General features: G+C 43.2%; 1 protein-coding gene across 1 annotated transcript in view; it reads right to left on the bottom strand.

Moving 5' to 3' along the window:
* The window catches only part of COL14A1 (collagen type XIV alpha 1 chain), a 521812-nt gene that overhangs the window by 53126 nt on the left and 453771 nt on the right, over nucleotides 1-14915 (bottom strand). Inside the window, 2 exon segments of the mRNA XM_029591954.1 lie at nucleotides 9311-9364; nucleotides 9634-9687. Of these exon segments, the coding sequence (XP_029447814.1) occupies nucleotides 9311-9364; nucleotides 9634-9687 (108 nt within the window).

The following is a 14915-nucleotide window of genomic DNA, read 5'->3' as shown; positions in this document are numbered from 1 at the left end:
ATTATTTACATTGTGCAGAGGATTTAGAGCTCGTAAGCTGGATGTTGAGCCACAGAATGGCCCTGAGGAATTTAGGCTCAGATTACTGTAGGGCCCTAACCCTGCGGCTCCAGATTGGTCCTCAGGGAATTTAGTAAATACGTTGAAGGTGTGGGATCCTGGTGGAAGATCTGTGAGTTCTTAATCTTTATGTTATGTTAGGTGGAAGTAATAACACTCTGTGGCAGTCATGAAAGTAGAAGGCTGCGTCTCTCGCATTGTCTGTGATTGTCCAGGAAGAGGAATTATTATAGAAACTGACCCTGGACTGGATACATGGACTGGAGACAAGCTTTGCCCTAGTCACCTGTTTGTTTATGCCTGCAGTACACTTTAAATCAGGGAATGCTTATGCTATTGCCTTATCTGTTAATAATCCAGCACTGCGATGTCATTCCATGTGTGCCTTGAACTGCAGGGGCTTCCAACTTGACAACGTCTTGAGGTGAAGGTTTTGAATTGTTACAGTTCTAAATGATAGAAAAATCTGTCCCTCCCCCCCCCCCCCCCTTTGTCAATTTATTTTGTAATGACGATTACCCATGAAGTCACCACACATCCAATAACTAAAATTAATTTGTCATTTCACATCTCAGTTTTAAGCAGAGTACAACCGGGCAATAAACTACATGTAATTAGATAACTACTTTTGCATTAAGAGCACAGGAAGTCAAAGTCCCTGCGAGCTTTAGTGAACAGGAGTCTGCTTTCCTTCATTAAGTTAGACAAACCAGCCCTGGCACTAGCACCTTCTCTGCCTTGTATGGATCCCAGAACTTGACAACTCTTAGGAAAGTAAAGCCTTTTTCTCATGACTCCCTCCCTGTACCTGTGACTTTCTTCCTTATCTCACAGTTGTCCCTGCCACACAGGGAGGATTGGGGTCAAAGGGCCTTTTGTTGGAAATGTAGTTGCTTTAGCTGCGGAAATGGCTCTTTAGAAAACTGAGAAGCTGACGTGCGCAAAATTACTCGCACACAAACACACACACAGTGGGGCGGATTTTCAAAGGGTTACGCGCGTAACCCCGAGAATCCGCTCCTGCGCGCGCCGAGCCTATTTTGCATAGGCCCGGCGACGCGCGTAGGGCCCGGGGCTTGAAAAAAGGGGCGGGGTGTGGGCGAGGCGGGGGAGGGGCCAGATCCTCCAGGCACAACGGCCATTTGCTGCTGTGGCCGGCACGCGCAACCTACGCCTGCCCAGAGGTAGGCGCAACTTACAAGACAAAGGTGGGGGGGGTTTAGGTAGGTCTGGGGGGGCGGGTTAGGTAGGGGAAGGGAGGCGAAGATGGGGGGGGCGGAAGGAAAGTTCCCTCCGAGGCCGCTCTGATTTCGGAGCGGCCTCAGAAGGAACAGGGAAAGCCATCGGGGCTCCCCTAGGGCTCAGCGCGCTCAAGGTGCACCCCCTTGTGTGCGCCGACCCTGGATTTTCTAAAATCAGGCGTAGATTTGTGCGCACCGGGTTGCACGCACAAATCTACGCCCGCGCATACGTTTTAAAATCTGGCCCAGTATGCGCACACTTGTGCACACACATAGGGATGAGGCATTCTAAGAGCAGGGTTTGGGCTGACCTGAATACTGTGTCATTTGAAAAGGAACTCACCCAAATTCTCTCGGCAAAACATCTGCACACCAAACAGCAGATATAATTCTGCACATAGATTTTTGCTGATATAATTTTCCATGCATGTAAATCTGTTTTCAAAATCTGTCCAATTTATGCTCATATCTGCTGGCTAGCCTATGAGTGATTACCCCTTAATGTATGTGCTGTCTGCTTCGCTAGGACAGTCCCAGTTTCAGAAGGTCTTTCTGCATTCCAGCCAGATTTTAGCTATATATATACACTCCACAGTGAGCAGACTAAAACATTTATTTATTTATTTATTTATTTAAATAATTTATATACCGGAGGTTCCTGTATAATATACATATCACCCCGGTTCACAAAGAACAGTAACTATCGCTACAAATAGCGGTTTACATAGAACAGAATAAACAAGAAGTTTTACATTGAACAAGAACTAAGTAAACAAGATTTTACATTGAAGTCAGCATGTGTAAATTTCTGAATGAAAAAAGGAAGAAAATAATAGATCTGAATAACTCGTTGTGGGCTTGAAAAAGACTTTTATTCGAGTTCTTGGCTCTAGGGGAAAGCTTGTTTGAAAAGCCAAGTCTTAAGTTTCCCTTTAAATGTAGAGTGGCATGGTTCCAAACGAAGGTCTGGAGGGAGCGAGTTCCAAAGTGAAGGGCCCGCTGTGGATAATGCACGTTTCCTCAGAACGGATTTCGCCGGTTGTGTGATTAGTCTGTTCTGATAGGCGCTTCTGGTTGGTTTCACAGATGTGTGTAATTGAATTTGAAATGTTAGGTTGAGAGGTGCGATGTTGTGTAAGGCCTTATGTATCATCATTAAAGACTTGAACTGGATCCTGCATTTAATCGGAAGCCAGTGGAGATGGTGGAGAATAGGGGTGATATGATCTCTCTTTTTGGCATTTGATAGAATTCTTGCAGAGGCGTTCAGGACCATCTGAAGTGGTTTGATGGTGCATGCTGGTAGGCCTAGGAGGAGAGAGTTACAGTAATCTAGCTTTGGGAGTATGATGGCTTGTAAAACCATGCGGAAGTCTCTGTATAGGAGGAGAGGTTTGAGTTTCTTTAATGTTTGAAGTTTAAAGAAACATTCTTTTGTTGTGTTGTTGACGAATTTGTTGAGACTGAGTCTGTTGTCTATGATGACTCCCAGGTCTCTAACTTGTTGCGTGGTGGAGAGCCCTGCGGTGTCCGGATGTTGATTAGTGTTAGAATGTGAGGAGGGGGTATAGTTATCCGGTGTTATAATGAGGATTTCAGTTTTGTTTTTGTTTAGAACCAAGTTGAGGCTGGTGAGTAGATTGTTGATAGCTGACAGACATTTATTCCAGAATGATATGGCTTTGTGAATGGAATCTTCTATAGGGATGAGGATTTGAATATCATCCGCGTATAGGTAATGTCTTAGCTTAAGGTTAGTGAGAAGTTGACAGAGTGGGAGTAGATAAATATTGAAGAGAGTCGGGGAGAGGGATGATCCTTGTGGTACCCCCCTTTTGGATTCGATGGTGTGGGACTCTTTGTTATTTATCTTGACCTTGTATGTTCTGTTCTCCAAAAACGATTTGAACCAGTTAAAAGCTGCTCCTGTAATGCCGATGTCTATTAGGCGTTGCAGAAGGCATGAGTGGTTAACGGTATCAAACGCTGATGAAAGATCCAGGAGAGCAAGGAGGCAAGGTTGGCCCTTTTCTAGGTTGAAAATGATAGTGTCTGATAGTGATGTTAATAATGATTCGGTATTCATAGACTTACGAAAGCCAAATTGGTTTGAGGTGAGGATGTTGTTTTCGTCAAGATATTCTGTAAGTTGTTTGTTTACAACTTTCTCCATAACTTTGGCAATCAACGGAAGGTTTGCTATGGGTCTAAAGTTAGCTGGGTCTGAGGTGGGTAAGTTGGGTTTTTTGAGGAGCGGCTTGAGCATGGCTAACTTGAGTTGGTTCGGGACATGACCTTGAGTGAAGGAGCAGTTAATAATGTCTGCTAAAGGTTTGGCTATGGTGATACTTAATAATCCTGCAATTTAAATGCAATTTATGGTGATACATAATCCTGCAATTTAAACTAACAATCTGGAAGAACCTTATGCTATAATTCTAATGATACTAATTAAGCACAATAAGAAGCTGCATTCTAGAAAGCTGTGAGAACAGTGCTACCACTACAAGGTTGGAAGAACCCTGCAGTGCTTGGATGGTTAGAGCAGGGAAATCCAGTCAGTGAAGAGAAGATCAAAGATGTGGGGGTCACTGGCTGGGGTAAATAATATTACATCACGGTTCTATCTTTTTTTTTTGACCCAGCAGTTTTCTCCTGCTCCTTTGCATTTCTAGCTCTTTTGAAACCAAGGCCTGAGATCTGGTGCCATGAGCCTTTATTAGCGACTACTTAGGGATTTTTTTTTCCTTGTTTTATAATCAAACACTATCCCTCTTCCCCAACATACTTAATCTAGTCATTGCAGTGACAGGCCAGGGGCCAGGGCTCCCTGCAAGCATGAGTCCAGAATTCAGCCACTAGGTGTCACTCTTAAGCAATGGCTATGATTCTGTTCTTCACAAGGCCTATGCACTGCCTCCAAAGCATCCCCAACCCTTGCCGACCTTGGTCATGGAAGACCCAGATTCGGGGATCGAACTGGGTCCGCACTGCCTCTGAGCTACCAGGCTGGCCCACAATTCCATTTCTGTTTTTTAATCAACAGGATAATTTAATCCTATTACATACATGCATGGGCTTGTAATCTTTTTTTGTAGAATGGGGTAAAACCAATTCTGAATTACCCTGACAGTAAAAAATGACAGCCTGATGGCAACCCTAGTATAATCTCTTCCTCACACCCATGGATGAGGATCTGACTAAGCTGTAATGAATGAAGCAGGAGAATGTAAGGGCTAAAGTCATTTAGCGTGACTCTCTCTTTGCCTCCATAGTTCTAATCAATAATTCCCTGGTGGATTTACACTTTATTTCTATGTTTTTCATTTCATTTATCAGCCTCCTAAGAAGTATTATATTAAAATGCTGATTTCCATTAGGTGAAACACATAAATTTCCTGCTGCCCAGGGTTTTAAAATAAAGTAATTTGATTTGTTTGGCCTGATCTTTCATTCCTGAAGCCATGCTGACTATTATCTTTTATTCCAATTTATTTAAAAGGAACTATCATCTTATCGCTGACCTTTTTCTCAGTACTTTGCTTATTACACTGGTGACAACTGTATAGAAACACAGAAACATAGAAATGACGGCAGAAGAAGACCAAATGGCCCATCCAGTCTGCCCAGCAAGCTTCACACACTTTTTTCTCTCATACTTATCTGTTTCTCTTAGCTCTTGGTTCTATTTCCTTTCCACCCCCACCATTAATGTAGAAAGCAGTGATGGAGCTGCATCCAAGTGAATATCTAGCTGATAAGTTAGGGGTAGTAGGGGTAGTAACCGCCGCAATAAGCAAGCTACACCCATGCTTATTTGTTCTACTCAGACTATGTTATACAGCCCTTATTGGTTGTTTATCTTCTCCCCTGCCGTTGAAGCAGGGAGCTATGCTGGATATGCTTGAGGTATCAGTTTATTCTTTTCCCATGCTGTTGAAGCAGAGAGCCATGCTGGATATGCATCGAAAGTGAAGTATCAGGCACATTTGGTTTGGGGTAGTAACCGCCGTAACAAGCCAGCTACTCCCCGCTTTGTGAGTGTGAACCCTTTTTTCTTCTCCCCTGCCGTTGAAGCAGGGAGCTATGCTGGATATGCGTGAAGTATCAGTTTTTTCTTCTCCCCTGCCGTTGAAGCAGAGAACTATGCTGTATATGCATAGAAATAGAAGTAACAGGCTTATTTGGTTTGGGGTAGTAACCGCCGTAACAAGCCAGCTACTCCCCCCTTTGTGAGTGCAGATCCTTTATTCCACATTTCCTCTTGCTGTTGAAGCTAGAACGATGTTGGAGTCACAGTAAGCATGTGTATGTTTATTGAATAAGGGTATTGTCTCCAGGCAGTAGCCATCATTCTGGTGAGTCACCCACTCTTCATTGGCGGCCTCTTGACTTTATGGATCCACAGTGTTTATCCCACGCCCCTTTGAAGTCCTTCACAGTTCTGGTCTTCACCACATCCTCCGGAAGGGCATTCCAGGCATCCACCACCCTCTCCGTGAAGAAATACTTCCTAACATTGGTTCTGAATCTTCCTCCCTGGAGCTTCAAATCGTGACCCCTGGTTCTGCTGATTTTTTTCCTACGGAAAAGGTTTGTCGTTGTCTTTGGATCATTAAAACCTTTCAAGTATCTGAAAGTCTGTATCATATCGCCTCTGCTCCTCCTTTCCTCCAGGGTGTACATATTTAGATTCTTCAATCTCTCCTCGTACGTCATCCGATGAAGATCCTCCACCTTCCTGGTCGCCCTTCTCTGTACCGCTTCCATCTTGTCTTTGTCTTTTTGTAGATACGGTCTCCAGAACTGAGCACAGTACTCCAGGTGAGGCCTCACCAAGGACCTGTACAAGGGAATAATCACTTCCCTTTTCTTACTCGATATTCCTCTCTCTATGCAGCCCAGCATTCTTCTGGCTTTTGCTATAGCCTTGTCGCACTGTTTCGCAGACTTCATATCATTAGACACTATCACCCCAAGGTCCCTCTCCTGCTCCGTGCACATCAGCCTTTCCCCCCCCCATCGAATACAGTTCATTCGGGTTTCCACTCCCCATATGCATGACTTTGCACTTCTTGGCATTGAATCTCAGCTGCCATATCTTCGACCACTCTTCCAGTTTCCTTAGATCCCGTCTCATTCTCTCCACTCCTTCCGGCGTGTCCACTCTGTTGCAGATCTTAGTATCATCCGCGAAAAGACAAACCTTGCCTTCTATCCCGTCCGCAATGTCGCTCACAAAGATATTGAACAGGACCGGTCCCAACACCGATCCTTGCGGTACACCACTTAAAACCGCTCTCTCTTCAGAGAAGGTTCCATTTACCATCACACATTGTCTTCTGTCCGTCAACCAATTTGCAATCCAGGTCACCACCTCGGCACTCACTCCCAAGCTTCTCGTTTTATTCACCAGTCTCCTGTGCGGAACCGTGTCAAAAGCTTTGCTGAAATCCAAGTATATGATATCGAGCGCTCTTCCTCGATCCAATTCCTTGGTTACCCAGTCAAAAAAGTCAATCAGATTTGTCTGACAGGATCTTCCCCTGGTGAATCCATGTTGCCTCTGGTCCATCAATTCTCCGGACTGTAGATAGTTCACTATTCTCTCTTTCAGCAGTGACTCCATTACTTTTCCCACCACCGAAGTGAGGCTGACCGGTCTGTAGTTGCCAGCCTCCTCCCTGTTCCCACTCTTGTGAAGCGGGACCACCACCGCTCTTCTCCAATCACTCGGCACCACTCCCGTTTCTAGGGATCTATTGAACAGGTCACACAGCGGAGCCGCCAGAACATCTCTGAGCTCCCTCAATATCCTTGGATGAATCCCATCAGGCCCAATGGCTTTGTCCACTTTCAGGTTCTTTAGCTCTTCCCACACATTTTCTACTGTAAAAGGATTTTCATCTATTCCACTTCCCACCAGTTTTTTGTTGTGTAGAGATGGTCCTTCTCCAGGGTCTTCTTTAGTGAACACAGAGCTGAAGTATTCGTTTAATATTTCTGCCATTTCTTCGTCTCCCTCTACACATTGATCATTACCACCTTTCAATTTCACCATACCACTTTGGATCTTTCTCTTTTCGCTGATGTATCTGAAAAATGTTTTGTCTCCATTTTTTATCTCCTTGGCAATCCTCTCTTCCGCTTGACTTTTTGCCAACTTGATTAATTTCTTTGTCTCCCTCAGTTGAATCAGATATTCTTCTTTGTGTTCCTCCCTTTGGGATCTTTTATATATCTTGAATGCTGTTCTTTTAGCTTTAATTTTGTCAGCCACCTCCTTTGAGAACCAGATAGGTTTCAATTTTCTTTTGCTTTTCTTTACATTTCTAACGTATAGAGCAGTTGCCTTGGTGATTGCTCCTTTTAGATTGGTCCACTGCTGATCCACATCTCTCTCGTTCTCCCATCCTTTAAGTTCTTCCTCCAGGTACTTCCCCATTTCCTCAAAGTCTGTGTTTTTGAACTGTAAAACTCGGGTCTTTGTGGTTCTTTTCCCTATTCCTTTAGTGATATTAAACCATACCGTTTGATGATCACTGCTGCTGAGGTGGGCACCCACCTGGACATCTGAGACATTATCTGCATTAGTGAGCACTAAGTCGAGTATAGCTCCTTCTCTGGTGGGTTCCAACACCATTTGTTTGAACAAAGATACTTGCATGGCATCCACTATCGCTCTACTATTTTTAGTTTCTGCAGATGGGATTTTCCAGTCTACATCTGGCATATTAAAGTCACCCACGATCACCACTTCTCCCTTCTTACCTATCTTATGGATGTCTTCAACCAGGTCTCTGTCCAGCTCTTCCTTTTGGTTTGGAGGCCTTTAAACCACTCCAATATAAATGGATGCTCCGTCATCTTTTTTTAGGTCGAGCCATAGAGCTTCTTCCTTACCCCAACTTCCTTGTAGTTACCCCAACTTCCTTGTAGTTTCCACAACTCCCTAAAGAACATTTTTTTCTCTTATTCCTTGTTAATTTCTAGTCTTTTGATACTCTGCTTATCCTGAAAGTTGTTTTGACCATTGCTATTACAGGTATGGCAAGTCTGTCAACAATTCTTTAGCACACTTCAATGAAACTCATTTGCTGGATTAAATCAGTGGTTCTCAATGCTGGTTCTCATGGCCCCAGGTGCCCAAGATATGCAAATTAATCCATTCCTTAGGCCATTTTAAGCAAATATGCTCATGCATATTCATCATGGATATCCAGAACACCTATTTGGGAGCCAAAACAATGTCAGAAAAATTTAGAGGTCGATATTCACTACCACAACTAAGGACTTATCCGGCTAAGTGGTGGCAGCTGAATATCTGGCCACATTTAGTGGCTCCCACTTGTCTGGATAAGTACTTAGCTGGTAAGTACTAAGGGGTGGGCCAGAAATGGGCATTTTGGGGAAAGACCTTCTGGTTAAATTAACCCGGATAAGGGCCAATATTTGGATTAAGCAAGGTAAAAAAATTAGCCAGATAAGGCATATCTGGCAAACTAGCAATTTTTTCAGGGACATTCTAGAGCATAGCCATGCTGCTGAATGTCCCTTATAAGTTAGACACACAAGACTTATTTGGCTAAATTACCTAAACGTTGATCTTTGAATATCTGTCTAGCTCCTGGTTGAGTTCATGAAAAAGTCTTTTTCATCTATTAGGAGTGTGCATTCATTTTAAAACAAATGGTAATCCAAACCAAAGCAAGCATTTTTGTTTCTATTTGTTTCAACACATAATTAATGCATAATGTCCCCAAAAATCCCCAAATTTGGGGGGTTCATCCATTTCAGAAACTAGCATGTACTATTTCTGATGCAATGTTTCATATGTAGAAATAAAGATAACTGAAACCTGCTAATGATCAGGTGTCATGTTGTATTTCCCAGAAAGCAGCACAGAGTTAAAGTAAAACCAGCAAAGACAGGAAATGGGAAAAGAGTGAAATGATAGTGTACGCTAATATATCGGCTTTCATCTTAGAAATATCAGCATAGCATCTTACCCGTGGGCCTTGTGTCCCATCTCGTCCTGGGGATCCTGACACTCCTGGTACACCCTATACTCAATGATGAGTTAAATATTAGAATGGCAGCAGGTTTTACATTGTACATTTTACATCAGCAGTTGCAAATTATGTTCATGATGAATTGATTCAGCTCTAAATCAGTAAGAAAAAACAATAAGAATTCATACCAAGAGCACATGTTCTGACAGGTTTATTGTGCTGCAGGCTAAGACCAATCAAATTAACATGTGCATTGGCTCCGGCTACAAAATCTTGTAGGTTGCTATTTAAAGAAAACCAAAGCAAAATAAATATAATACCTGTTGTCCAGGATTACCAGCTTCTCCTTTATCACCCTTTTCACCTGATACTCCCTGGCAACAAATGATTACATGTAGTTAAATGCTATTTCAGGGCTATACATTATCTGCATGTGACTTGGTCAATTCTTCACACGACTGATACATATGCAAGAAATTCAAAGTCCGATAAACACGATAAACATTTTTTCCCCCCAAAATGTCAGCAACATGGAAAAACCACAAATATACCAATTTTCCAACTTTTCAAACACAAAGTTAAGGCGCAATGCAAAAATAAAAATACATAAAAAAAATAGAATTTTATATAATTAATGAAATTGAAACTAAAAAAAGATAGAGAAGGAACAATAAAAACTAAAGAAAAACATAACAAGTAGAATATATTACTTTTTGTTGTAAGGATTATCATAATTGATCACACAACCAAAGTGGATATGTAGAGGGTCGACTTACTCGGATATATTCAGCCTTTATCTGACTAAATTCTAGTCGGCTAGGACACTTATACCTTGAACCTGAGAGTCTGGACTCAGGAAGAGTATTAAGAGGAGCTTTTCAACAAGAGACTTTCCATGATAAACTGAAATTGACCTCACAGGGCAGAAGGGTCTTGCGATAAGTACCAGTAGCCACTGGTACAACGTCAATACCCTTCAACAGTGCATGTACACAGGTGAGGAAGGGGGCCACAAAACTCCAGTCTTATAGAAATGACACAGGCAAGAGACCCAAGATAACTGGCACTCCATCCCGTCACTGAGGGACCGCTGATCACCATGGAATCAACAAGGCACCGCGCCCCACCACATTCAGGCATCAGCAAATGCACTGAAAAACTGGCTTATGGAGCAAACCTCTATAAAACAAGAGGTTTGGGGGGAAAATGACAGATCTACAGCTATCACTCGCAGGTCCAGAAGACACCAAGGCAGCGGAAACAACCCCAGCTCTAGAAGTAATTCTGAAGGAATTGACCAACAGCCAAGATGCAAGGAATTTAAAACAAGAGTGTGTGTGAGAGAGAGAGAGAGAGAGAGAGAGAGAGAGATGTTATAGGATAAGTATGTATGTGTTACCAGGTGTGAGCTACACTGTATCCTCAACAAAAATCATTTTACAATATTGCTGTGAATTTATGTATGCTGTGATTATATCATCTACTCTGCTTTGCTGTTTTACTTGCTATAATCACTTATTCACCTTGATTTTATGAAATGTAACTGCTTGCTGTGTTGTTACTTATATGTGCTATACTTATATGAGATAACTGGAGGCGGAGTGTTGTGATAAGTTAGAGCTTGAGTGGAAATTATTATATTGCACAGGATATGAAAGGATATAACATAGTAACATAGTAATGATGGCAGAAAAAGACCAAACGGTCCATTCAGTCTGACAAGGCAAGCTTCTTGGGGTAGTAACTGCCGCTCCATGCAGGTTACCCCCGAGGGAGGTAATATTTACAATCAGAATCAAGCAACAATCAAACCCATAACAAAATTACTACTAGCAACATTTTGATAGGGTGAGTAGCCTTCTTAATAATTCAGACAATGCTGCTGCTTGAACATGCTTTGCTTTTGGACTTGGCTGTAGAAGCAGTCCTGTGCTTTTTCCCTAATGTTTGCATATCAAGTATCAGTAAGATACTACACTTGACTAGAGACTGCATAGAGATTGGCTACATATGACCAGCACAAGGGCACTGCCACAGCTTGATCTTCAGCAATGACCTGACCAATGGCATAAGCCACATCCCTTGGCCAAACCTGCAGAACCAACCATGAAAAGACAAGTAGACATGACATTCAGATATGGACCAATGAAAAGAAAGGTATCCTGAACCAGTGCCTAAAAGTTAGCATAAAAGGAGAAACATTCCGTGCAACAGCCAGTCTTCTGTCTCCAATGAACACAAGCAGCAGATTGCACAGCAGACCGAACAACGTCCCCCACTGGAAGGCAGACCTGAGGACTTCACTTGTGGCCAGAGTGCGAGGACTCTAGCTGAGTTTCAGTGAGAGATAAGTGGTGGGTTTTGCCACTGCTATATCCTTTCAGTACACTTTGCATTGTTACCGAATAAACATCGCTATCATAATATCAGAAATAAATCTAATGTTATAATATACATTGTGTGGTGTGAGCTGCAGCATCTGAGTGCTCACATCATTCCTCTGTATCCCGTAGACCCACATATAGAATAGTTCATAAAAGTAGCAGCTCAAAAATTGCTTCCTTCTAGCTCCTCCAGTAGCTGCTCTCAGTCATCAGTGCAGAGGGGAGCTGGCTGTGCTGCCCATAATCCTGATTCCCATCCTCCCCTCACCCATTCAGGAACCAATGTCGGCCCTTGGGCAGTATGGAGTGGGACAGAGAGAGGCAAGAAAGAAGGGATGGAGCACGGGCTGCAAAGATCAGGGCTTCAGACAGACAGAAAGAGACAACAGTCCCCACCCCTGTGCCGTGATTGGTCACATTTTTCCAGGAGGTAGGGAGAGGAGGATTCTCAGCCCTGTAGCGGTGGGGATATGCTACCTACTTGTCTGCCAAACCAGGGCACAATCACAGCGCTAAAGGCATCCAGGGAAAAGGTTCTAAATTCAGCGCAATCCTCGAAAATCTGTGACATCTGGAAGCCTTATGCCCGTGCTACAGCTGTTAAGAAAGCCCCTTCTCCATTTTATGTTCTAGGTATATGAGCCTGTTCAGGGCAACACAGGAGCTGTTATTCCCTGTTGTAGCTGTTTCATTTCCTGACGAAAAAATCTTTTGAAACCATAGCATCTGTAGTCCAGCCTACAAGAATCAAGGGAACTGACAGACCTCTAGAAGAAGGGTCCACCCTTGTGTGGGGAGTGGCAGTAAATTCCTTCCAGGAGAAAAAAAAACCAGCAAAGGGAAGCCAGGTACACAGACACTAAAGTTCTTTGCACTTTCTTCACCTCCACCATCACCATTTTTACAGTTTTTGTGCAGAGACACCGTGCTGATCTCCACTAGTGCCTGGCCCTAGTTTAGATCCTGTGGAGCATACCATTTTGACATAGAGCACCCCCACTGGACGCTGCCGCAGGGGTGGGCTCCTGCCCGCTCCAGAGCAGCTGGAATCTGGAATCAGTGTAGCTTTTTTTTTTTGGAAGTTGAAGTAAGAGGATTTATTTTTGTTGGTTCCCATATTCCTGTTTAACTGGGATTCACATCTCTGGCTGAATAGGATAGGAAGTGAGACAACACAGTGCAGATCCACATATAGTGACCGGTAGAGCCTGGCTCAGCAATTTTTGATTCTGTAGTGATTTTTCATTCTTATTTTGCTGGTTCTCCAAGTCCTGCACGGTGTGGGATGCACCCCTGCACTGGGTAAGGCAAGGAAGAGAAAAAAGCCCACATCTTTCCCATTCACACCTACTGGTGGATTACAACTTCCCTGTGTTTTGGGACTTTTGCAGTTTTAGTTTTAAGTTTTATTTCGAGAAGAATTTTTTTCCCCCCACTCTTCCTGCCCAAGAGTGAAATGGGGATAGAGAATTTCTCTCCCTGCTGTGTGAGCTTTGGGGATTTTTCAGTGTGGCAGCCACCTAGAGTTCACTCTTTTTCTTCCGGGCTGAAGTGTACAAAACATTTCAGTGGTGGAGTCGCTGTGGTCACCATGTTCTGATTTATTAGAATATGGGTTAAACAGTCATCATGTAGTACCATGAAATGACCACTGGATGGCATTTTAAGGGAATGAGTCAGGATGTACATTTTTTAAATCTGTTTTTGGGAAGGGTGTGTATCTTCCCTTAAAGGTTTGGAGTAATCTTCTAAAGAGCGGGTGGTATAAAGGGGAAAGGTTTCAGGGGGATTTTGCCCTTTCTTCCTCTGCCCTCTCCAGTATAGGGTGGGCATTAGGGACTTTCAGCTATGTATTTGGTTGGAGTACATAGCCTGTGGGCTGGGAGGCCTAGGGACCCTCTGACTGAGAAGAAGTGTAATGGAGTTCATCTCTCTTGATGGCTGGACCGGAGCAGAGACGTCCTGGAGTGGCAAGGAGTGGGTTCTTTCCTTCCCAGGGGAGCTACCATACAGCAAACAGAAAAGTAGAGGAATGGGCGAGTTAACCCAGTGGGGAACTGCCCTATAATGTTCTTGATGGGTAGGGTCCAGGGAGCCTAGCACAGATAGAAAGGAGAGGTTTCCTCCTCCCTCTGAGGAGTGGTGAGGTGGAGAGGTCAGAGGCCACTACCCAAAAGGTGCAGAGTAGGATGCTTCAAGAAGGGAAGAAACTGTGTGTGAGAGTGGGGTGAGTCGTCATGAGGTATTGTCCCAAGATATCCTTATGAGTGCTGTGTTGCGGGAGTCCAGTACAGAAGTTTGCTAATGTGGAGAGTTGGGTAAAGAAGGTCCAGGACCTTGTGAAGTTTGAACCGTACCCTGGGAACAGAGGTGTATTGTATTGTCATGGAATTGTGTGATTGTGTATTTGGTGCCAATTGGATTAGAAGTCTGTTATGGATATGCCTGAAGAAAAGACGCCAGCCCTCTCATGGGGCTGAAGGAGAGAAAAGGCAGTGGAAAGGATGACAGGTTGACCCCTTATTTTCAGCAGTGATTATAATATTCCCTGGATGAAAGCGCATGATTTTCTGACTTGTTCAGTATGTTGTGAATCACCATCTCATCCATGAAAATAGTTCTTGGCTAGCTGGATATATCAGAAGATAAATGGCAGGATGTTTTTGGAATTGAATGCAATGTGTCAGTGTCCATTATTGTCTCCACACAAAAATTCAAAGAGGTCAGGATATTAAATGACTTCCAGGTGAGAAGTACAAAGCATAAGAAATGTAAATTATGCACTACTTGTTTGGATGTCAGCAAGACAGGAAGATGTATCACCACTCTTAACAGAGGTACCCTGGTCCTCTCGATCATTCACCCTCATTTTTTTTCAAAATAATTTTTCAGTGCATTTAAAAACAAACAATTATTGACCCAATATGTTATAGCAGTTACAAACGATTAAATAAAAATGCCCTGACATCAGCTGACATTTCGAAGAGCCTGCTTCAGGGGGAATTTATCTTTGTATGTCAGTCGTTTTAACTCGGATCTCCCAACTTCTGAAGTACACCTTCCCGGGTTGCTGACACCCAAAAAAGAAGTGCTTAATTTCCATTTCTTATGCTTTGTTCTTCTCACTCAAAAGTCATCTGATCTCCTTTCCTCTTTGCTTTTTGTGTGGAGTATCTGATTGTTGAACAGCATATGGGAATCTTATTTTGAAAGCCAGC

Source organism: Rhinatrema bivittatum, chromosome 2, assembly GCF_901001135.1.
Source record: "Rhinatrema bivittatum chromosome 2, aRhiBiv1.1, whole genome shotgun sequence".
Taxonomy (NCBI): domain Eukaryota; kingdom Metazoa; phylum Chordata; class Amphibia; order Gymnophiona; family Rhinatrematidae; genus Rhinatrema; species Rhinatrema bivittatum.
Note: the sequence above shows the minus strand (reverse complement) of the source record. Positions and strands in the feature narration are given on the sequence as shown.